Genomic DNA, 25392 nt, shown 5'->3' with positions numbered 1-25392 from the left:
TTGGTTAAATCTATTCCTAAATATTTTATTCTTTTCGATGCAAGATGGGATGGAGAACTTTTTTTGGGTTTACAAGCTTAAGCTTTCTCTGCTAAGGAAAGGCCACTGATGGTAAAGTGTAGTGTGCAAAGAAGTGTTGAAGGAAAATTATCTGGATGTGCTGTGCAGGGGAGAGATGGAAGGCAGAAGGAGTACTTTGTGGGTTAGGGATAAAGCAATGAGGTTCCAGACACAGGCAATGACAACAATGTAGCAGTGTGAAGAGTCAACTCTCAGCCTCTGATTAACAACCATGTTCAGCATCAGACTGAATTTATGTGGCTGGCTTCTTTTTTTTTTTTTTTTTTTTAGGGCTCATTCCTGCCCCAAACCAGGCTTTTTGTTGTCAGGGATAGTTCATATATTATTTTATAAATGGAAATCTATTTTTAAGACATATTTTCTCTTTAGCTGTCCTCAGTGGAGCCAGAGGACCCTACTTTTAAGAATGAGAAGGAGGTAGTGCACCAAGCCTACCATGAACCACAAACATCTTTGCTAGCGGATACTCCTGGAAGCACCATGACTTGTTATCTAGACACCTGCCTGTTTATTAGACGTTTCACAAACTGACTTAATACCTATTTCATAGAGTATGAAAATGACATTTTTACTCAAAAGAACCACATAGCTAGTTCCAATTCATTTTGAAACTCTTAGTTGAGGAGAAAGAAACAGGTTATTAACAGGTCAGAAATCTGGGCTGCACAACCCCCGCCTCATTGCTTTAAAAAAGCGCCACCCAAAATAAGTTTGAGTCTCTTTGTTGACACTGTCCTTTCCTGGCTGCAACTGGAGGTGAACTCATGATATGCAAGCAACATTTTCAGTCCCTGTCACAGTTTTAAGAAACCATCCGTCCTCACTCATTCATGCCACAGGTGATTTTTGAAAGGAACTAACGTACATCATGCACCTGCTCTATGTCAGTTGGTGTGCTAAGCATTGTGCAGAAATGGTCACATTTAATCCTTACCACACTCACGCAAGATTAGTATTTCTACCCCCATTTTGCAGAACAAACTGAGGCTTTAAGAGGACAAGTAGTGGTGCCTGGTGGCTCAGTTAGTTAAGCATCTAACACTTGATTTAGGCTTAGGTCATGATCCCAGGGTCCTGGAATCAAGTCCCAAGTCAGGCTCTGCACTCAACACGGAGTCTGCTTGTCCCTCTCCCTCTGATTTGCCCCTCTCCCTCTCTCTCTCAAATAAATAAATAAATAAATAAATAAATAAATAAATAAATAAATAAATAAAATCTTCTTAAAAAAGAGGACAAGTAAATTTCCAAAGGCCACACAGGCTAATAAAATAATAAAGATAGAATTCAAACCCACGTCTATTGGGTTTCAGACTCTCTTTTCTTCTACCTGTCCTACATAAAGCTTATGTGGCCCTCATTTAGATTTCTCAAGAAAGGTGACAGCTGTCCTAGCATAGGTACTAGGCAAGTTATGGCAATGTGCATTTATGGAGCAAATTTATATCATGCACCCAGTCTATGTCAAGCATCATGTTAGATGAACACATGAACACAATAAGAACACAATATGAACAAGAAATGAACTTCACCCTTAGGAACATTCAGACAAGTAAACAGGAAATTACAGTGAGGGTTAAGTACCAATGTGTAGGGGGAGGGGCATGGCGGCAGGTAATACTTCCTGGAGGAAGCAAATTAAGGTAACTAAAAGGCTGGGTAAGATTTAGCCTAGAACATGTGGTGAAGGACCTAGAGAGCAAAAAAAGATGATCACACACCTTAAGGTGAAAAGGAACATATAATACTACCAAAGAAGAACAAGAAAGATTCAGATAGGTGATCTAGAGAGATAAAGACCGTGTTGTTTGGCGTTGAGAAGTATGAGGGAAAGGTGTGCTCTTGGACAATGTGGATGCTTGCCATGGGGTGGTAATTAGTAAGAAGTAAAGCTGGAGGGACAGGATAAGGTCACAACATTGAGGGCTGTAAATACCAGACAGGAATTTGGCTCCAGGAGAAAAGCTTTGGAAGTTGCATCAGAGGTAGTGACATGGTGAATCAATATGTTCTAGAAGATTCATTTGATGGTGCCAAGTAGAATGGGCTGAGCAAGAGAAGGAGGTGAGGAAGCTGACATAAGCACTAGAGTGCCTCACAGAGCCATATTGGAGACTGAGGCAAAGAGGGAAAAAAAATCAGTACTACTAATCCTAACTTTATTTAAAATTTTTATGTTTATTAATAATTTTTGCATTAATTCTGACTTTTGAAAATACTGCATTAAGATATCATTTAGCTTGATTCCTGAGTGCTGGGGCACCCCTTATGTGTCGTGCCCACGTGAGGACTCCACTGGCATCCTGCTAGTTCTGGAGCTGAGCAGGAGTCCAGGTACGAGGAGAGCATTAGATCAGGGTCATGAGTGCAGAGGTGAAGAGGAAACAAGAAATGTGTGTATGTGTCAAAGGAAGAACCTACATGATTTTCTAACTGATAGGAGATGAAGGAAAGCGGGAGGATTCCCAGATAATGCTCAGATTGCTTGCTTCTGTCATAATGACAAAGGTGAGTATAATACAAAAGGATAGAGGAAGAGAATTTCACCCTTAGTTGTGTTTAGGTGGAGTGATGGCAGAACAACCTGGTGGGGCTGGGGGTCCCGAAGGTGGATGCAGGTTAGGAGAGGACAAGAAAGGGTGCAGTTAGATCTGGAAACATGGAGAACCCAATGAGAGTACAAAGTCAAAAAAAATGGTAGTTCAAACAAAACCGAAAACAATTAAAAATGGGTCTGTAAAGTTGCCTACAGTTACGAGAGATGAAAGGGGAAAAAACAGCCAAGAGGGGCTGGTTGAAGACAGAGGAAGAAAAACAAGACAGGGTACAGAGTCGTGGAAACCAAAGGCAGAGCTTCAGAACCAAGGGTGGTTGGCCAGTGGCCACCAAGGGAAGGATGGAAGCCACAGGGCCTTGGAGGGATTGGGTCGCCTCCTCCGGGGCATCTCGGGAAAGCGCACCTTTTGCCCTGCTCTGTCCCACACATGGTGCCAAGCTGCCTAGGGAAGGGCACTCCGCGCCCTGTCCTCCTGGAGGCTGTCAGAGGACACAGCCCAAGTCCACATGCTTCACCTTTATGACACTGGAAACAAATAAAACAGAGCCCCGGAAATCTGGAAGCTACTAGAACGATGGGCACACCCTATTCCTGCTCGGCTCTGAAGGTGAGCCAGCTCGAATGACCAGCACCACAGCGGACCACATCCATTCGCCCTCCAGTCAAGGTCTCGCCTACTTTATTACCTCTCCCTAGCTCCACCTCTCAAAGCTTCAGAGTCCCCCCCACCCCCACAACCCCTGCTGCTCTCTCTTCAGGAGCATCTTCTCGCCCTTCCCCTCCCAACCCTGCCAAACCTCGCAACCATTGATTTTGCTCATTGTCTGCCTTCTCCCTGCCCCCCCCACATTCAGAAAAGAAGGAATAGGGGAATATTTTCCCAACACTACCTCACAAACCTATGGGGGGTCCGCATGTCTATAAGACTATGTGTGATCTGTTCTTCGAGCTCCTATCTGCCTTTAGCCAAGCAACTGTAAATGTCCCCGTGTTTGCCTACTAATTCCCTCCTTTCTATTCTGTGTGTGGACTCAGCACACAAACTCTGTGGGAGCAAATCTGTCTTTTCTTTGGTCAACTTCAGAATCCAGGACCATGAGTATATGAGACACAAGAGCTATTTTTAGATGTTGCTGTTTAAAAAAAAAAAAACAAAAAACCAAACTGACGACAACAAAACAAAGATTTTACACCCAGGGCCGAAGCTGAGCGAGCATTGGAAGTGTGCCTCTGTGGGGATAGCCATTTTTCTGGGAATGTCATAGATGTCCACACACTCTAGTGGGAAGACGGGGAATCAGGGAGCTGGATTCAAGTCCTGCTCTGCCCCCAAGGAGCCGTGTCACCTCCAGCTTGTCACTTAACCTCCTAGCTTTTGGTTCCTGAGGAGGCTGGCCTCGGTGATCTCCACGCTCCTTTCCAAGTCCACCGTCTTCTTCTTCTGATCCATCCACATTCTTTCTCCCGACCTGTGACCCACAGCCTTCACAGGTGGGGGAGCCTCAAAGCCCAAAGTTGTCATAGTCATAGTTTGGATTCATGACATTCAAGGTGCCCTTTAAATTTATGAAGGCCTTCATATTGTTGCTCTACTTCTTTCCTAAAACCATGCTCAAACATGGCTTGGATCCCACATCCCCCATTTTTCAGCAGAGAAGAGTGAGGCTTTGAAAGTACCTGTCTACAGAAGAACTCTCGGGGCTCCTGCCTAGTCGATGCTCAGGAAAAATCTGTGCAACCAACAGACAGTCTCTCAGCTTTAACCCTTTCACCCCATTGCACGCAGTGGGCCTTCCACATGGGTCCGAACTCCATAGATTTTAGTCTGGGCTTCCTCATCCTCAGAGGATGCTAGGTCGCGGAGAAGCTCTGCGGGCAATGCTAAGGGCAAGTTTTGGGCCAACCATGTCTGGCCTTCAGAAGGACACGGAGGCCCATCTGCTTCGGGAGGGCACGTGTGTCCTGCTCCCTGGAGAGGCAGAGGGGAAGGAGGCAAGCAGAAATACTCCTGAGCTGAGATTCAGCCTTCCTCAGCACTCCCGTCGAAGAGGAGGGAGGGGCGGGTGGTGCCGCCACAAGAGAGGCAGGAACAGACAAAATAGGAAACTCTCAAAGGGCAGTTTAATTTTAGACTCAAGGCCAGGAAATTCTTCTTAAAACAATAAGAGTGATGGGCTTGGGCCCTGGTGAAAGGGCAGGCCTGACCTCCTGCAGGTTTCTAAGGGAGGAATGCGGAGCCCGGATGCAGTGTCGCAGAGACGGGCACCTCGAACTCCTCCTGGAACGGGGACCACGGCTGAGGCTGCTTGTGGCAGCCGGAGACCACAGCGCCCTCCACCCACAGCCAACCCTTGAGGATACCAGCTGACGCTTCTGGGTCTCTGACCCTTGCCACCAGCCTGAGCGCCTGGCCTTGACACTTTCCTGCTGAGAGATCTGCAGGGAGACACATGTTCTTTGTCAGGTTCTATCCCGTCCCTTAGCATGAAGCCTGTAGCCTCCCAGGGTCTCCAGAGGCGACAGCTTCGGGCACCCCATAGAGCAGAGATAGAGGTGCCAGATGACTCAGGGCCTCGGTCCGGGCCCAGGGGTCATGGGTGGATAAACTCTCCCAGGCTACAAGACCCGACAGTAGTTCCAATTTGCTGAGTGCTCTACAAAATGCAGTTTGGGTTTTTCCCTAAATCCGGGAAGACCCCTTCATCATAAATAAGACAGCTAGGTGTGTGAATGAAAGTCTATTATAAGTTCTTTTACATTACCACATATGTAAAAAATGATGAAGATAAATTCTGTAGTAAGGAGTGTCCTTAGCTGGGAGTCAGGAGATCTGGGTCACACACCACTTCCCGCTGGCTCTGTAAATTCAGGCAACTTATTTACTCTCTGAGGACCTTAAGTTCCTGATACCGGGAGATGACCTGTAGGTTGTGTCCTGGCTCCGAAATTCTCTAGCTGGTGCTCACTGAACCCAGTATTTTAGAAAAGCCCCCCTTTTTAAGATGCTGGAAAAATACACGTGATCACTCTTTCCTTCAATGTTTCTGAACAGCACTAAGAGTTATGGCTGTAAATAATTTCCCTAAGCATTATGCTCCAGCAATTTCTCCAGGGGTAAAGCCATCGCCATCCCAAGCAACAAGGAGAAAAAGAACAACAACAAAAAACCCACATTTTCCAGTGTTCACTTATATTCCACATTTCTTTTGTGTGTTTCTACTTCTCTAATCCCAAATGCTTTATCCATTGTTCTCCAGGATCCGCACAGAAAAGGAAAGGGCGTACTGTGCTAGGCTTTACAGCGACAAGCGCGAGCCCTTCCCCAGAGGACCAGGGACAGCGCAGACTCCCCGGTGACCACTGCAAGGCTGCAATCCTGAGACATGTGGGCTGGAGGTGAAGAGTGTGCGAACAGCCCTGGGTAAGCAGGGAATTGCTTCCCAAGGAGGCCCAATTAAACTGCAATTACTCAAGATAAGAGAACCAGGTCTGTTTACACAATGGGGTTGTAAACCACCAGCCCATGACAAGGGAACTTTGATCTGGTGGTGAGGGAGCTGTTTCTGGTGCAGGGTAGTGATGAAGCAAGGAGGTTGCTCAATAAGAATGTCTCCATCTTCACCCCAGTAGCCCCCATCTTGCCCTGGCAACACCCTCGGATGGACAAGAAGTGGAATCATTTCCACTCCTCCCTCCATGTTTCCATCCACCATAATCAAAGAGTCTGGAGAAGAGCAGAGAAGAGACAGTGAACATAAGGGAGAGAGAATTAGCTAAGGTCATAGCTGTGGGAGGCACTCGACAAGAATTTCCTCACTGAACCATCATGATGGTCTTGCATGCAAAATTATACTCTGCCTCTTACACAGAATAGGACACTGAAGCTCAGAGAGGTTAAGTAATTTGTCCAAGGTCACATGGTTAAGGAGTAAGAGACCAGAATTTAACCCACATCTCTCTGACTCCAAAGTGCTTTCCATTATAATTGGATGGGCTGCATTCCACAGCTGCCTGGTCCAGACTGCAGGCTGTCCCCTGTCTCATGTGAAAGAGGTAAGAACAATGTGGGTCCCCCTCCTGTCTCACCAGAGGGTCAGAAGGTAGAACTAGAGTTATGTATCCAAAAAAAAATCGATCCATCAATCAATGACAGAAGGAAGAAGGAACATGTACAAAAGAGGATTTGCTCAAACCATGAAGTGATTGGTGAGATCCAATCTCAAAGGTCTCTGTGTTGGCAAGCTGTGCCTGAGGGCATGGTTTGGAGCTCATTGTTGCAACGAGCTTAGCAAAGGCCCATGGCCACGCTACTCCCTTTTGCAGGCACCACACTGGAGATCCGGAAGGCCTGCCAGCCTCACGAGTTCCACCGGAAAAGGACAGGAAGGACAAAGGCCAACGCCTGAAACCAGCCAGTGGCTGGCAGCCTTCCTCGGCCCCCTGAAAACTGACGTCTGATGTGCACTCCGGCATATGTACATCACCCAAATTATTCAGTGATCCCACGTCTGAAAGAGCCCTGGCTTCATAGCATGTTATTCTACACAATTATAGCAATTAAGTGTCTAGTAAGTATGATCACATTCATACTATTCATATAAGAAAGTCACAAGTCAAAAAAAAAAGGGCTTTTGTTGGACAGTTTCTGAAACACTTCTTTTCATTCAGGAAATATAGTGACCATATTTATAAGAGAAGAACATTCGATCCAGAAAGTGGAAGAATGTCAAGTTTTTCATGCAATTACCCCATCTCAGAGGACATGGGATGTTCCCTAAACCCAGAGCTTTATCCTAGGAAATTTTGGCATTTGGGACCAACCTCTCAGGCCTTGGTGTCTTCCACATGACCTGGCACTGAGGACAGCCTCTCTTGTACGGGCCTATTACTCTATCCCTGGAGGCCTCACTCTGAGAGGAGGTGAGTGGGCAGTGCTAGTCCTTTCCTCTGAACAGTTCAAGGTGCTTCCTAAAGTTTGCATGGCCCAGGGGTCATTAATCCCGGGGGGACCTCCTCCACACATCCTCCTTGCTTTCAAGGTGGGCCAAGGACTGGGACATGTTTGGTCAAAACCAGGAGTGACCCATCCCTCCCACTCCCGCCTTCCCCCAGCTCCGCAGCCTCGGTGGCATGGAGGAGAGGATGATGCATGAGGGGACGAAGAGACCAGCACTGCTGGGGACTTCCAGGGCTCACCATGGGCTTGCTGAGGTAGCATAACAGGAAGGAGCACTTCCTCCCGTTGGATGAAAGGGTCCCTGACACACAACCCATATTCGTACCTGAAAACGTCACCCCCTCCCACACAATGGCCAGACAACTCCCCAAAGTGTTGTTGCTCGACCTCCCGGCTATGACATCACTTCATTCATGACCATCAGCTCCTGAAGGACTGACCTTACAAGGAGGAAAGCATGCATCCTGATTTTGACAAGCTGACCCTGAGGCAGATAATGTGGCATGAAGTCCATAACTGTTGCTGGGATGATTTGCAGCCTTCCCCTGGCACTACAAATGATCAAGTCATGCTGATGCTACCTCTAATTTATGAATGAGGAATTGGAGAATTAGTCATCTTTGGGAACTAGAAAATATTCATAGCCTGTTTTACGTTGAACCAAACTTTAGATTGAACAATGAAAGAAGCATCCTAAGCAGAACCCCTCATAACACGAATATAGTCTCACTTTTTTTTTTTTTAAGACTTCCCTTTCTGAAGCAGTAATTTACATGCAGCAAAGACCCGCTTAGACCAGTCTATACACACAGCACCATCCTGCCTTCAAACCTGATCTTGGGGCTACTGCCACCAGGGCTTCTCCTCCCCAACACTACTGACATGTGGGGCCGAATAATCCTTTGTTGTGGGGGGCACTGTACTGTGTATTGTGGGATGGCTAGCTACCTCCCTGGCCTCTACCCTCTAAATGCCAAGGGATGCCGCTCCCAACTTCTAACAATTAAAAATATCACCAAATATCCCCCTGGGGGCACAATCAGCCCAATTAAAAATTATAGTTTTCCTTCCACCCTCAACTTCCCACACCCGAGACAGAGTTTCTTTTCTTCCTGGCCCAGCCTAACCAAATTGGAGCCCAGGGCACCAGGCAGGAGGACGCGGATTATCGGATTAAGTACTGTGGGTTGACCTCTAGATAGAGAGGCTCCAACAGAAACTGAGAAGACACTGATATCTGTGGCTTTGACTTTCTTGTCTGGGAAAGTTAATGAAGCTGTGCTCACTCCTTCCCAAAATCTTAGATTGGGATTGAGGGTGTGAGATCTGTTAGTTTCGCTAATGCCAGTGTCCCAAGGTTAGGGTCTGCAGACAATTTATAGATTCTTTGACTGTTTCTTACTGTGCAGGCCAAGGTTGGAGGTTCTCTGCAGGGGCTGGTTGATTGAACCTGAGCTCGTACTGATGCATTTTATTTCTTTGTTTGTTTGTTTGTTTATTCATGCATTCATCCGTATTAGGGAGAGTGTGTAGGTGAAGAAGTTATAGGACTTGCCTGCTTGCATTATGGTTCTGAAAAGTTGCCTAACTAGTCCCAGTGATGGAGAAACTGAGGCCCAGAGAGAAGTTAGGCGTGAAAGTGCTGGAACAATAGTTAGCAGTTCTTATGCAACCTTCTGCTTTTACCCAAGCGACTCTGAAATTCACAGCAAAAAGGATCCCATACATTGATAATGCTTTTCAGATATGGCTTTTGGGGCTGGGGGTAAATGAGTTCTTTATTTTGCAACCAATGGAAACCATTTAAAATGCATTAAAACTAGCCAGTGTCTTCAGCTGGGGGTGGGGTCGTTTGTTAAAAATATGTACCCAGAGCTTGGTTTGGTTTTCTAATTGCATGCATTTTCCAGATACCCTGCCAAGAATTATTTAATATTATATCTGTAGTTTGAATACTTGTAATACCATGTATTTCGGTGTCTAAAATACAATGCACACAAATTTGCATGGCATTGCTTTTTTGGAGAAGTTATTAATCTTGTTTACTTTGATTACCCATACTGGTAAAGAGAATTAACATAGACTGGCTTTTAAATCTATTCTTCTAAGCCAATGACATTTTTTGCCCTGAAATCCCAATACCCTTTATTTGTTTTAGCAGATCTCTATAATATCATTTTTAAGAAAAATTTAGTGTAATTTGTGCTGACCTCAGATGATAACCTCTGTGTGAGAAGCAGGAGGAGCCTTTCCCTGGCAACTTTTCTAGCCCCTTCTCTGACCTGCAAGTCCAAGTCTCTGGGCGATTTCTGTTAAGCAAAACTGAGTGACTGCTGGTCTGGACATGTTGCGTGTCTGTATGTGTGTGTGTGTGTGTGTGTATTTCTAAATATATTTCTGGTGTTAATTGTACTCTAAACTTTTTCCTGATTCTAATTTTTTTAGAAAAGTGAATGAGGGTTATATGAAAACAACAGTCATTTAAAAGAGAAAAAAGCAGGTGTTTCAGAATAGCCAGTAGAGTAGTGATAATGACTCCTTGAATATAGAATAGCTTTTGGGCAATTATTTTTTCAATGCTACAGAAAATAATTTGCAAATACATCAGATCTTTCAAAATACAATTACAGTGAGCAGGCATGGTTAATTCAAGGATACCAGCGTGAAAAATTCTGCAGAACATCAGGCAGGACAGTCCAAGACCAGAGTCAGAAAAGAGCTCAGATCTCTTGGTGTCTATTTAGACCCATAAATGTACTGGGAAGACTTAACATTAAACTTATCTGTCCAGAATAAGTGAAAAAAGTTCCATTTCCAGAATAAGTGAAAAAAGTTCAACGTTTATGTTGGCTTTCTTCATATGAAAACATACAGAATTTATAATGAATAGTTAATAATACATCAGCTAATATTAAAGTTCATTCCACATTGCCATTGATCGATGATAGCATCATGGGATCGCTCACACAATCAATTTATAAGAAATTCATCTAAACATTTCTACTGATCAACACATAGCTTGGGTGAGGGTCTTCTTCCCTAAGGGCAAGAAACTTTATCTAGTCCTAATTTTAAAGTTCCTTTTACCTCTCTTATTCTGGGATTTATAACATTTTCCTGTAAACTTACTGTTACATTTCCCAGTTTTAAATTCTGTGATTAGAAGGCTTGTGTTATTTAGCTTTTACTTATGAGGCCCAAAATAAATTTAACTATGTTAAGATAAGCCTAAGGTATATCAATATGTGAAAAATCTTCACCAAGTGAACTGAGCAGTGAAAAATCACCTGGCTTTAACCATTAATCAAGTTTGAGTCATTTTCTCTGAAACCCAAACACACTAAAAAAACCTTTCTCAGCAAATCCATCAGTCTTGGATTTTTACTTTATGTACTGATAAAAAGATAGATGATCTCACAATTTAGCTCCTCCAAAAGATTCAAGGCTGATTCCAAATCTGGAGTCAGGTCCGGGCTTCTCTGTCCAACAGAGGTCAGAATACCGGAAACAGGGGGAAGCCAGGAGAGGCAGGGTGGGCAAGGGGGGAGCAGGGAGGGGGGCCCACTTACCGCCATTGCAGGACGCGCTGCTGAATAAGGGGCGGGGCCGCTTGCTGCAGAATCCACAAAGTAGCTCATCCTCACTCAGCACCTGCGTGGGAGAAAGCCTTCACTGAGCCACTGGATGCACCAGTGTGTGCACTAGAAGCCAAAGGGGGTTCGAATCGTAGAACTGGGTGTCTCCTAGGAACCGTAGAGCTCACCTCTTCTTTTTTTTAATATTTCTTTTTAAGAGGGGAGGAGGGGTAGGAGAGGGAGAGAGGGAGAATCTTAAACAGGTTCCTCGCGAAGCCTGACATGGGACTCGATCTCACAACCCTGAGATCATGACCTGAGCTGAAATCAAGAGTCAGACACCTAACTGGCTGAGCCACCCAGGGGCCCCTAGAGTTCACCTCTTTATGCTACAGAGAAGGAAACGAGAATTCATAAAGATGAAATGATGGATCCCAGACACACAGAGAAAGGGCAGCCCCTTGGCTGCAAAGTCGCAGGGATAGTGCACAGCCCCTGTGAACTAAAGTCAAGAAGCAGGAAAAGCATCTACAAAAAGACCTTTTGTAGGGTTTCTGGACAAGGACCAGGTCTTACGTGTCATTTTGAGTAACATCCCCATCCATCTATCACCCTTCACCCCAACCAGGCCTGACACACAGCAGGTGCACTCAGCACCCAGGTGTAGCATAAATTTGATAAAAGAGTAAATAAAGAAAGGTCTGAGGGGAAGAAGGATGGAAAAGCCCGACTGAAGAGACACATCAACCAGGACCCTGAGACACAGATAAACAGAGAGAAACCCTGAAAAAGGGACTGAACTTTATTCATCTGGAACAAAAGGAGAAACACTATGAAGTAATTCTTGTCCAGAGCTGTTATCTACACCAAAAATCTGACTGTCAAGAACGCTTGAGGAATGTTCTGGCTGAAGGGATTTTCCAGCTGGCTGTCAGTCATCAGGAAAATCATTTATGTATCAAACATCTCTGTTAATCTAAATGCTTCCTAAAGTGCATTAGTTCACACACTTTAATAAACTCAATATTATATACTGAAAAAAAAAGTCTTTCTCGAGTGATTTAGAAGATTTAGTTCCTAGGCACAGCATTCGAAGGCCAAATTCCTATGGTTAAGAAGTGACATTTTAGGGGTGCCTGGGTGGCTCAGTTGGTTAAGCATCTGCCTTTGGCTCAGGTCATGATCTCAGGGTCCTGAGTTTGAGTCCCGCGTCAGGCTCCCTGCCCCCCTCTGCCCCTCCCCCCACTCATGCTCTTGATCACTCTCTCCCTCAAATAAACAAATAAAATCTTAAAAAAAAAAAGAAGTGACATTTTAGTTTTAACTTGACTGTTTCTGGATTGTACTTGTCTTTTCCTTTATTCTTGCTAATATGTAAAGCTACTGGCACATTTCAAGAAAAAAAAGAGTATTATACGTCTTTGTTCAATTTGTGGTTTTGGTTCACTGTCTTCATTCAGTTGACAGCCAATGAGCATATCTTCCTTCCTATGAAATGTATTTAAACGATATAGTTAAACTGACTCAGCAATATGAAATTATACCAACTAAGGACTACACTCACAGAGTGGCTAATATTGCATGGTTGAGATCAGTAAGCTAAAAACCGTCTAAAGACATACCTTAACCCAGAACTGTGCTTCTTATTTTTAACTAAAACTTTACTTTTCTTATGATGCATTTTCTCCAAAACTAAATGCAGACAAAATAATATTAATTTTTAAAAATAAAATAACTAAGGGTAGCTAGGCTATGTTAACCAAGATGCTGTTCTCTTGTTTTTCAGGGGAATTGATCTCCATTGCAGCAAAATGGCAGCTGGAAGAACCCCCGGTTGGTGAAGCTGAAGGGGAGACAAAGATCAAAATAGGCTAGTCCAAGGATTTTGTTAAAATCTGTATCTGTTAATATCACCTATTTCTCAAAATAATGAGCAGTGATCGCGTGTCAGACTGCGCTGGACACTGAGCATGAAATAAGAATAAGGTACATACAACATAGGTCAGTGAGGACTGGTCCTGACCATATATCGTGAAGACAGTCTCAATGAGTTCAATGTTCCCTTCCTACTAAAACATTCCTTACCTTTAATCTTGAAATCGGACGCAAAAGTCCTAATGAATCATCATCAACCTGTATATCCCTACTTGAACTTTTTTGATCTACTCATGGATGAGACTTACAAGTTAACAACATGGAGTGTGTCATCCTGAGAATGGATTAACCATGATCAGATTCCCTAGGGTACATTTGGTCTTCCCTCCAGGGCCCTACAGGGCAACCTATAGCTTTGGGAAATGTCAGATTTGGGAGCACTGTTTGTGCCAGCCATTCAGCCCTCCGATGTCCTCCAAAAAAATTCCACGGACCCCCTGAGGCATCACAGACCTCAACCATTCACGCAACAAGCACAGTGAAGGCGTCCCTTGTTAGAAACTTGCTTATCCATTCAGTAAATAGTTACTACGTGCCTGTTCTGAGCTAGGCACCCTTCTGGTCATTTGGGACCCACTTGGTAAACAAAGATTCCCGACCTCGTGGACCTTACATTCTCTCTGACTCAGAATAAAGCTGAGAAAGACAGTCTCTATCTTCAGACGGTGGAGAAAACAGACTTACATATGACTATAATATAATGTGACGAGCAGTTTACCAACAATATAGAAAAAAATAAGCGGTCAGTTCTGCTAGGTGTGGGGAATGGGAAATCGTGGAAGATTGCACAGTGTGAGGTGTGACCATGTGGCCGTATGAGTCATCCCTATACTCCCACAAGCAGCAAAGACCTTTCCTCTTCTGAATTCCTATTTTATTTAGGTATTAATAAGAAAAAGGACTTTTGGAAGTGGCAGCCTTGTCCTGAAGCCCAGCTCAGGGGCATCAAGAGTTTCAATCACCCAGCCAGACAACACCGCTCTGAGCAACGTGGATTGGGGAAAGGTTCAGTGGAAGTATGTTTTCTCTTTCCAGCTGACAGAGTGAGGGAGGAAACCAAGGGCCCCACATATGGTGGATTCAGTGCGGGGCTGTGTTCCTGCGGCTTCGTTAGATGAATGACACTTCCCTTGGGGAAAAGCCCTTCGCCCAGGGAGGAAGCTGAACAGAGGGAGTTGCCAGGGCACTCAAGGGCTCTCATCTCAGGAAATAACTCTGGGACAGAAATGGATTACTGCTGTATTATTTTTTGGAGAAAGAAAAAAAGAGCTCACCCTTTTTCCACTTGTAGATTGTGACACAGAACAGCTGTTTGGGACATAAACCCTTTCAGGAAAAGCAAAAGGAGTGTCTGGGTGATACTTTTTTTTGACTTGTTGGCCAAAGAGAACTCCCTCCCACATAACATGAAACATCAGCTGGACCAATTTTTTTTTTTTTGTCTTGGCATTATAAATGTTTATTACCTAAGTACAAAACAACTGTGTGATTTAAGATTTACTCCCTAGCCTAGAAGCATCCATAGGCCTGTCAGAATGTAGAAAGGGTTGTGAAAAGCGGAGCTCATTTTTCTTGAATGGGACCAACAATGGCCAAGTAGCAGATAAATGTGTCTGAAGTGACTTGATCCTCAGGATCCTGCCCCGGCCTCTCAGCCCTCATGCCTCCCCACACCCCACTGCACCTCTGCTCCTGAAACATAGAACTTCTGTTCCCATAAGCTCTCCAGGCCAGTCCTCGCTTCCCTGCCCTTCTCATGTGACCCCCTCTGATAGAAATGCCCTCCTGTACTCCTGCTCCTTAGCCATCTACCCGCTTCTCCTCCAGCTTTGAGGCTCCTCTCAGAAGCTCTCGCTGCCAGGAACCCCTGCGGCCCTCGCCTTCACCCCAGTCAGGGCTAGCTGCCCTTGCACTCTGTTCCCCACGTGTGTTTCTATCACTGTGCCCAGCGCACTGGTTTATAAACATCTGTTTCTATTTACCTCTCCCACTAAACTTGGAGCTATTTGAAGGCAGGCACTAGGCCTTTTTCATCTTTGTATCTCCAGACTTTAAGACAGACTAGGCAGCATAAGAGAATTCATTTTTTTAAAAAATTAGTGAATAATAGAATGACTTGGTCTCGCAAGACCAAAAATGTAAAGTGGATCAGATGTTCATTTGATTCTCAAATCAGAGAATCTGAATAGATTGCAGAGCTAAATAAAGATCCACTTGAAATAATAGGTGTGGGGGCTCCTCAGTGGGTGGCTCAATCAGTTGAGAGTCCGACTCGTGGTTTCGGCTCAGGTCCTCGTGGTCTCTGGGTTCTGAGATGGAGTTCCATGAGTCGCCACTCAGCAGGGAGTCCGCTTCTCCTCTCCCTCTGGCCCTCCCCTCTCTCTTGAATGCACACTCTCTCTCTCTCTCAAATAAATAAATCTTCAAAAAAAAAAAAAGAATAGGTTTGTTGCATGATCCATTTCTAAGTGTTGGCTATTAATGTCACCTTATCACAGAAGTGTTCTCCAGCACCCCATATGACACTTAGCTGCTTGTTGATTGTCTCACCAACTCACACCCCATTAGAACTTAAGGATTTCATCCGCGTCTTCACTCTGTACCCCGGGCCCTACGCTATACTTGGTGACTCTAGGAGTTAAGTTAGAAAACGTGTACACGCCCTTTAACTCGCCTAAGCCCCCCCACCCTTTTTTTTTTTTTACAGATGAGGAGAAAGACACAGGCAATGCTGTAAAAGGCCAGGCTGAGATCTGACTCTAGGACTTCAGCCACCTTCTCCTGGGCTTCTCTCTCCTCACTCTCCTCAATTTTCCAGATAAAAATGCTCAATCCGTGCAGAGGACAAAAAAGATAACAATTTGGTTTATGTGGATGTATCAGTCCAGTAATGGACTTTGAACAGTTTTCTGTGGGACTCTGGGGAGAGCTCTAGCCTTCATAAAGCATGCTACCCGTGGACTGTTTCTGGACCTTTCCACCCTCCGCAAGCCTAGTGACAGGACCTGACCTGCAGGTTGATGCTGCCTTTCACCCAGATCCCTCCGGGGCAGGGTGAGGGATGCCCAGAGTGCAGAGAGGCTGGGGAGGAGCAGGGGTATGTCAGGCCGAGGCAGCAGGAGTAGGAAATCCCAAAGAGACGAGGCCTTCATGAAGGCTGAATCCAGTACACATCAACTCTGCCCCTCCTTGGCTGCATTTCTACATGAGCACTGTGACATCACTGTTTTTCATTTTGGGTTCTGGGCTCTTCAAGGAAACACTATGCCTTTAGGGAAATAGAAAACTACACTTAGGTGTTTTTGTTTGTTTGTTTTGAAAATGATTGTTTTTTGGCAAAATAACATACATTTATTGAAGAAATTACAATAAAAACACAGAAATGTCTAAAAGGAATGCCAGACTCACCCCAAATCCCACCATCTAGAGGTAATTGTCCTAATACGTGGTTCAACGTTCCTCTGGGTCTTTTTTAATGTCTTTTCGAATGTAGATATAACATATACATAGGATCATAATTTTACCTTTGTGATATAATTGTCTGCATGCTATTTTGTTATCTGCTTTTTTCATTGACATTTGACATATGCTATGAACATTTTTCTATGTCAAGAAATATAGCTCTACGTTCCAAAGTTATGGCTGTTGAGTATTGTATTTTATGTATGCATTATTCTTTTCTTAATGAGCCTCTTATTACTGTAAAATTAATTTGTCCCCAATTCCTTGTCATGATAAAAGTTCTTAAAATATTTTTTCTTGTCATTAACTACCTTCAAGTGGTATTGTTGGAACAAGGAATGTGTACAAACTGCCTTCCATAATAGAGAAGTGAAAATTATACAGCCACCAACAACAGCATTGTGTTCTAACTTTGACCTTACCCTCCAGTCTTCCTGTTAACTTCATAGGTCAGGAATCATGGCTACAATCTATGCTAGGTATAAAGATGGCACGTGGAGGATTCAACTGTGGAGTAAAGCTATGATACATAGATAATGTAGATAATTTGCTATGCAAAAGTTAAATAGATTTGCAACTAGCATTTCTCCTAATATCAAGAATTTAGGATTCCCATTAATTTGTATTAAAAAGACATCCTTTTGGCCTAGAATGCAGGAGAGAAAGAATTTGACTTCCAAAAGGACTATCCATTCAAAGAAAAATGACAGAACCTTTGCCAAACTAAAGACATTGCCATCCATGTCCTCAAGGCAACACCTTGAATCTCCAATGAATAGTTTGAATTTCTTCTTTATGAATGCCATGAAAATCTGTTTTTAAAGACTCAGAATGAGCACTACCTCTTTGGGAAGCTTTTTCTGAACCTCCTAGGCAGTTAGATGGGCAGCCTCGACCCTCCTCCATGGGACTCACCATAACAATATGCCTACTTTGGTATTTGGTATTTGGGGTTCAGAGTACTTCCTGTATAGATGTCTGTTTCTGCTCCCAAATCCTGAGTTGCTTGAGAGTAGGGACTGCTTTTTTTACCCTACATAGTAGACATGCAACAGGTTTGTTGACTGAATGAAAGAACCTGTCCATGAAATAGAGTTAGATTGTGCAACAGTATGTCTCATGGTCTGAGTATTTCCAAGAGAGTGACGATATCTCTAGAACAAAAAAAAGATCCATCCCCTGTGATGATGTCCGTCCATATGCAACACGAAGATTAGACTTCTTTAATGTTAACTACAAGCAGAATCATATTTTTCTTTTTTAAAAACAGACTTTATTTATTTATTTGAGAGAGAGAGAGAGTGAGCGAGAGAGTAGGAGTGAGAGGTCGGGATGGGAGGCAGAAACAGACTCCCCACTGAGCAGGGAGCCTGACACGGGGCTCTGTTCAGGGACTCCAGGATCATGACCTGAGTGGTAAGGCAGACACTTAACCAACTGAGGCACCCAGGTGCCCCAGAATCATATTTTTCTTTAAACTAATGAATGCACCAGATTGACAAGTTTATCTATTATATCATTCTCTTAACTCTCATGAGTAGTTCATTGGTAATTTTCCAGTCATTTTAGTAGATCTCTCCTTTGATCTGTCAGTGTAACAAAAGCTACCAAGTTCAATTCCCCCAAGAACTCAAATTTAAGCATATTTAGACAGTTTCCCAAGGAAACTTTGCGGTTGCAATAAAGAGAAAAGAGAAATAGTTCAAAGAATTGGAGATAGCTTCTCTTCCTTGCTCCTAAATCTTTAAGAACTTCATTTTCTTGACTGGGTATTTCAACATTACAGTAGTAAACATTCCTTCTTATTTTAAGTAGCCAACCCTGACCCATAAAGGCAGTGTTCTGATTTATGTGCTGTTGCCTTCTGTGTCTTAAACTAAATGCGTCACCTTCACTAAATTCACAAAGCAGCCACTTAGGGTACAGCTAACATCACAGTCTTACTTCTCCCCTGCTTCACTGATAATTAGTGCTCCAAGCCTTACTTGAATAGAGGCATGAACATGACTCATAGCCATCTCCTATTTCTCTAAACCACCCCCAGCTCCTAACTAAAGCATAACACTTTCAAGTTCTGTACAAATTGACATAGATCAACCATTCTTTCTTGGAAGACTAAAAATACACTTATGTTATACTATTACAAGAGTATATTGCTTTGCCCTTCCTCAAGGAGTAACTCGTTAATATGTCCTGAAAAAGAAAGAGAATATAAGACGGTTTTAGTCTGCTGTACCATAGCAATTAGGAAATAAGGAGTACCTCGTAGACTATTTTATGTTTCCTCATCATGGAAACAAATCCTTCCCAGTCACACTGCTGGAATGGCATTGTGAACAGTGGGAAGAATAGAGTTGCTTCTTATAAACATCAAGGGAATACATTAAAACCTGCCTGCTCTTAAATGAGAGGAATTTTATGACCACGATGTCAATCCTAGTCTCTGAAACCTAGCAGAAACTAGCAGTCTACTTTTTCTAGTCAATCAGGCTTCATGTGGGAGCATCCTCTGGAAGACTGAAGGTAACATTCAGTACACTGTTTTACAGTAAAAGTGCCCACAGCCTCGTCTCCAGATGTCATTCCTCAAATCCTATATTTAACCATGAAATTCAGCAAATGTTCACAGTTGGCCACCATGCACATCGTAGTTACTATGAATAACTGAATAGATAAATTAAAATTGTTTTTTACTAAAAAACTAGAAACAAAAAAGTGTAAGCTAGAGAAATGACATTAAGTACTCTGCTTCACAATGACGGATATAGCGGAGGTCATGGTATATGAGATTCTTGGCCAAGTCGAATCCAAAGAAGGTCTGCAAGACTAAAAATGTCACCTCTAACCCGATGGATGCTGCCCAAGAAATCCCTAAAGAGTCTAGAATTTTAAATAATTACTTTTCAACTCACAGCGTGTGGAGCATGTTGGATATAATCTGGAATTTAGATATGGTTCAGGATCCTAAGAAGCTCTCAACAAAACTGAAAGACATCATGAACAGAGGTAGATACTAAGAGAACATGAAAGGGGAACAGGATAGATTTGAATAATGCCCTTTTCAAACTGAACCAAAGGACACCAGCTGCCTTAGATCTCTCAAATCCGGCAAGCAACTTCTTGGACTATGTCTGATTATGATTTTCATGGTGTTGTTTCATTTGTTTTACTGCCCAAATTGTAAGGTTCAGATTTCTGGATATAATGTTAAACAGCTTACTGCCCCTCTTATAGAAAGAGGGATTTTGCAAAGTCAGTCAATTTTGGAGTTGGAAAAGAGCCATCAAACCTACCATTTTTTTTTCTTAGAATACACTGTGCTCAGAGAGGTTAAGTGTTTACCAGCAATAAAGAGCTCTGGAGTTACAGACTGTGGGTTAACCTGCAGTTCCTTACTGAGCGTATGGCCACGGGTGAGTTTCTTAACCTCACAAAGTCTTAGTTTCCTCAACAATAAATTGGAGGTAATAATACCCATCCTTTCAGGATCATTGAGAAAGGCTGGATAAAATAAATGTGCTTAGCAGAGTGCTTTACACCTGATAAAATGGTCAACAAATAGTGGTCATTATTTATTGCTATTTTGTCACAGCGCTTGGCATTAGTAAGCATTCATGCATTCATAGTCAGAGTGGGTTTTATTAATTATTATTTTCAGTGCCCAAAACAGCAGAGGCTATTCATTCAGGTATTAGAGCTAGAACCCAGATGGCCTAAATCTCTTGTCTCTTTTTCTAAAGGACTTGCATTTAAATAATCAGAAAAGGATTCTCTTCCGTAAGCAGGGGTTGAGTAGGCATTAGTTAAGAATTTCACTGGAGAAAAGAACCACAATTTCTGTTGAATGGTAGTCTATTTGTACCATTGTTATGCATAAAACCAAGAAGTAAGCATTTTTCTTACAGTGAGGAGCAAACCCATTGAAAGATTGCATGGCACATAGGGGGAAATATTGTAGCCTTTCTCGAGTTAAACCAACATCTTTTTGATATAAATGTCTATCTTTTGTGGAGTAACACTTCAGCGACTAGATACAAACATAAGGAAGTAGTAAGCTGCTACAGAAAATACTGCAAGAGTTTTTGTTTGTTCACGTTTTTAATTTTTTGTGTGTTTTGGCTTTTTTTTTCTTTAGAGCCGCACTTCCCCAACTGATTTGCATAGGAATCACCTGGGAATGGTGTTACAATGCAAAGCCTGAGTCAGCAGCTCTGAGGTACAGCCGGAGGACGATCTGCATTTCCAGCAAGATCCCACGTGATGCTGATGCTGTGACTCAGAGGACCTCACTTTGAGGAGCAAAGAAGCGTCTGGAAAAACTTGGTTAAATGCGTGAGTGATTACAACAAGGCAGGTGTTTAGGAGGCAAAGCCCACTGAGGACCAGGCAAGAAGACATCTGTGGCACAGGCTGAGCAGAAGTTTGATCTTTTTATCTTAGCTACAATACAAGCCTGGCCAGGGGAACCTGCAGCTCAGGACCTGTCCGTGCCTCTCAACCCACGCGCCCGAGGATGGCCACATCTGACAAGGCTTCTTGCCTTTCCTAGGAACTTGTGGTCTTAGCCTCTAATGTCAAGAAACTGGCATCGCTATTCTCTCCCCATTGACTGGGACCCTTTTGGATTAAAAAGCTCACTGGGAGCACCAAAAGGTGATCAAGGAAAATAATTTGCGTTATATTTTTCACAGTTTTAAATGACCTAAAACTTTTGGAAACTCTCTGATTTGTGTTTTGCAACTTCTGATGCATCGGAGATAATTTCAAAATGAAAAGTTCAAAAAATTTAAATGCAAAAAAAAGGCTAAAATTCTGGGGGTTTCTACTTTTCCACATCGCTTGAAAATTTCTAGATTTTATTTCCCCCATTGAGAATATTTTCTTGACATCTTCACTAAGAAGTTGCTTCTTGACTCTCCTTCTAGTAAGTACTATCCCAGCCTTCTCCTCTAAGGTCTTGAGACAGTGGCAGGCCTTGGTCAATGGAATATCAAATCTATCCTCTTCTATGAGAAATGAAATTGATCAGAAATAGATTTCACTCTCTTCTCTAGACACGATTTCTTGCTATCTGAAGTCCCAAAACACTCATAGACTGTGTCACATAGCTTAGCACTTATATGGTCTTTTATTTTCAACCTCTTTTCAGGTAAGATCTTGTGTTCTAAAATAAAATTACGCTGATTTTATTTTTTTATTTTTTTTTTTTAAAGATTTTATTTATTTATTTGAGAGAGAAAGAGCACAAGAGGGGGGAGCGGGAGAGGGAGAAGCAGACTCCCTGCCGAGCAGGTAGCCCGATGCGGGACTCGATCCCGGGACTCCAGGATCATGACGTGAGCCGAAGGCAGTCGCTTAACCAACTGAGCCACCCAGGCACCCCAAATTATGCTGATTTTAAAATGGAACTTCCATTATGATTCTTTCTGTATCTGTCACATCACCCAACACAAGGCTGGAGACAGCATAGAAATTCAGTCAATATTGGTCACAAGAGACACTGGAGGAGATATATGCTGATCTAGTCAACCAGACCTTGTAACTTTTCCACACAGTGAGTATCTCTCTGACAATGAATGGTTGATTCACAGATCCCCCCTTTGGAAAAGAGGCCTATTCCACAGTATCCTCCCAAATAAGAGTAAATCATGAGTCAAAGCAGAAAAATCCAGACTAAACTCGCGTAAGTATCTGAAAGCTATGAAGGTTCCTTTGAGATCCAATGCCAGCCCCAAGGTCTGGACTCACAGCCCCTGGGTTCTAATCAGGTCCCACCTCTAAACTGGTCATATTACCAAGCCTCCGTGTCTTCATCTGTTAAATGGGAATAACAAGAGTGCCCACCTCAAATACTTCGATGTGGATTAAATGAAGTAGTCTGTGCAAAGCACTCAGCAAGGGCCCCGGAGCATGCTAAGTGCTCGATAAATATTAGGAATTATTATCCTCCTGCTGGTAAAGTGGAGGAAACCAGGTGTGATACCCGGAGAATCACCAAGTTTAAAAGGTGGAGTTCCCTAAAGCTACATTTTCAGTAGAGCAGGGACAAAGGAGATGAACAGACATAAAATGAGTTGTTTTCATGTCTGAGTTTCCCCAGGATTGAATACTCACAAAATTTGCCTCCCATGCCACTAAATTGCTGCATACCACATTTAGTTTGCTCAAATACTAAATAATTTTTAATTTCCATATAGAAAGAAAGAAAGCTGGGAGTGTGGGGGGTGTCCCAGCTTCTAAGATGTAACCCTTCCTTCTGCTACTTGATGCAGAAATGGGAATTTTCAATGGGTAATTAGAAAAGGAGAGTTGCTGTGGAAAACAGATCTGTTCATCAATGAATAAAATCAGGAGGTATGGCAGAATGGGAATTATCGGTGAGAAATTCAGTAGTACACTGAGGCTCTGGGTGTAATCAAAGAGAGGAATGTCAGGGCTAATCATATGGTTCCCTACCATGTGTCTGTCTTCTGCCTCACCCTCCCCAAGGGACCCGCACCCACACACCCAATTTGTTACAATATTACTTCAGACCGTCCCTCAACAGGATTGGCACTTTTATTCTTTATGCTGTTTACTCATCTTTGTGGAATAGGTGGGGCGCAAATCATCATTCACATTTTAGGAACAGTCAGGTTAAATACCTGTTCTCAGTTACCAAGCCAGTCCCTAATGGGACCCAAATGCACATCCACTTTCTCGATGCCAAATCCAGCGGCTGGTTCCAGTTCTGACCCCGCTTGCCTTTGAACTTCATTGTAATCTGAGGCAGGCAATTGGCCCAGGTCCATGCTCTCAACCAGCGCTCCAGGGCCACAGATTACCAGGTGTTGAAGGATGACACCTTTAACCCACCTTCTTCCAGGCTCTACTCTTAGACCTCGTGGCCCCTCTACCCACTAGCACATCAGTGTAAGGGGCCTGGTAGCAAAGATGCCCTCTGTAATCAGACTCTCTGCCTCCCTCCTCCTCAGCAGCGGAACCAGGACGGAAGAGGCTGTGAGGCTGCTTTTGAATGTTTGTTTTTTCACTACTGAGTTGGCAAGGATGGAAGTTGTTGATTTACAATTAGAAGCAGCATGCTTCTTCAAATATTAATATTAATAACTACAATACTGAACACATGAAAAGGGCTTTTCATCTTCAAAGCACTTTGCAGACATTAACTCATTAGCTGTCCCTTCCCTCCATTCAGGAACAACAACAGGTAAGTAAGAATCTCATCAGCAACAGTGGCCACCCAGCAAACCCTCCACGCATAGCCCCTGCCTGCAGAAACAAAGGGTTTTCTTTTTAGATAAAAAGGAGACGAGCAATCCAGAGCCACAACTGATGAAGAGTCAAAATGTCAGTCATTTTACAAATCAAATGGAACTGCCAGAGTTATCATTTTAGAATCTGTTTTTCCTGTTGTTTAGCCGATACCTCTCTTTTCAGTTGCTCAGCAATGGTATGAAATGAGGGGGGAAATGGTTTTAAAAAAAAATCTTACCCAAAAAGCAGTAAGGAAAAGCTACAAGTGAATGCCTTGATCTCAATAACCCAGAATTTTTTGAACAGTTCGTCCACGTATAATGCTACTTTAAAAGGTGGGATAACAGGGGCTTGTTAAAGCAGCTGAGAAGCCACAAAGTGGCATTACAGGAGAAAAATCACCGAATGCAGGGGGATGTCCACACCCCCTGCTGTTCAGCTGCAGCGCCACTGAAGTCCGGCTCTGCAGGGGAGAGAAGAAATCCCCCCGTGACTTTGAGACTCTCCCTGTCTCAGCTACAGCCCCCCAAAACAGGTAGAATATTGGAGGAATAGGAGTCACAAAACAGGAAAAGCACCCAAAAAAATACCAAAAAAAAAAAAAAATTGGCTACTTTGGCTTGCAAGATTCAAACCTGTAGCAATTTCCTCTCTATAAAAATTCATTAAGGGGCCAGGCAAAACAAAAAAAAAAAAGGAAAGCAATAGGCTTGCTAGGAGTGAAAAAGAAAAAAAAAGGAATTTCTATGTTTAACTACAGCTTTATTTCTTTGGAACTGCTCCAATATGCGAGGAAAATTCAGAGTTTCTGACAAGTAATCTGCGAGTCTCTAAAACGTGTGTGATTTTGCTTTTATAAAGCAGGGAAAAGAGTGAAACACTCTTGATTTCAGACTATTTTAAGAATGTTAAGAAGTATTTTTGAAAATTGTTATTAAGTAATTGAATGGAATATATAGAAAAATGTGAAAAGAGAAAGAGAAAACCCGCCTGTATCCTGAAAGTCCCCATCAATTTACTGTTTAATCCCCCAGAATGAAACAAAAAAAAAGGGAAAAGAAAAATAGCAAAGTTTTAGGCAGAAACTCACACTTCACTTACTGCTTTGCCGGAGAGCCTCGGTGAAGAAAAGGTCCTGAGTGAGCTTCCCTCAATGTCTGTGGTCTCTTTCCAACTACCTGCGGGAATGCTCCGCTGGATGGCTATAGAGGATGCAAAGACCATAATGTTTCTAATAGAGCTGCCTTCTTAAATTGGGGGGTGTGGTCAAGACCGGGAAAGCTGGAAAAAAAGGCCATGTGCCCTAGCCCCTGACACCGTGGAAGCAGCCACTAGGACAGGCTCTTTGGTCCAGGTGGAAAAGCAAATGTTGTTACTGGCTGGGGTAACACTAAACCACACCTTATTTTCTATCCTTCAAATTATCCTTCAATTAAATATAACTCAGCCATGGAGAGTAATGAGGAGGGAGATGAGCCTAAAGGAACTAGCTCTGTGGGATAAGGTGTCTCATCCTCTGCTGATGCATTAGATTTACTTTCTACTGAATATGTGAATATTCATGGATTCAATGG

At 43.2% G+C, this 25392-nt stretch overlaps 1 protein-coding gene across 1 annotated transcript in view; it reads right to left on the bottom strand.

Moving 5' to 3' along the window:
* Positions 1 to 11230, bottom strand: part of ETS1 (ETS proto-oncogene 1, transcription factor) — a 115123-nt gene extending 103893 nt beyond the window's left edge. Inside the window, exon 1 of the mRNA XM_044919866.1 lies at positions 11162 to 11230. Within this exon, the coding sequence (XP_044775801.1) occupies positions 11162 to 11230 (69 nt within the window). The remainder of the gene's footprint in view (positions 1 to 11161) is intronic.
* Positions 11231 to 25392: the final 14162 nt, after the last annotated feature.

The sequence above is a fragment of the Neomonachus schauinslandi genome, chromosome 11, assembly GCF_002201575.2.
Source record: "Neomonachus schauinslandi chromosome 11, ASM220157v2, whole genome shotgun sequence".
NCBI lineage: Eukaryota > Metazoa > Chordata > Mammalia > Carnivora > Phocidae > Neomonachus > Neomonachus schauinslandi.
This window is presented reverse-complemented; position numbering and strand designations above follow the sequence as displayed.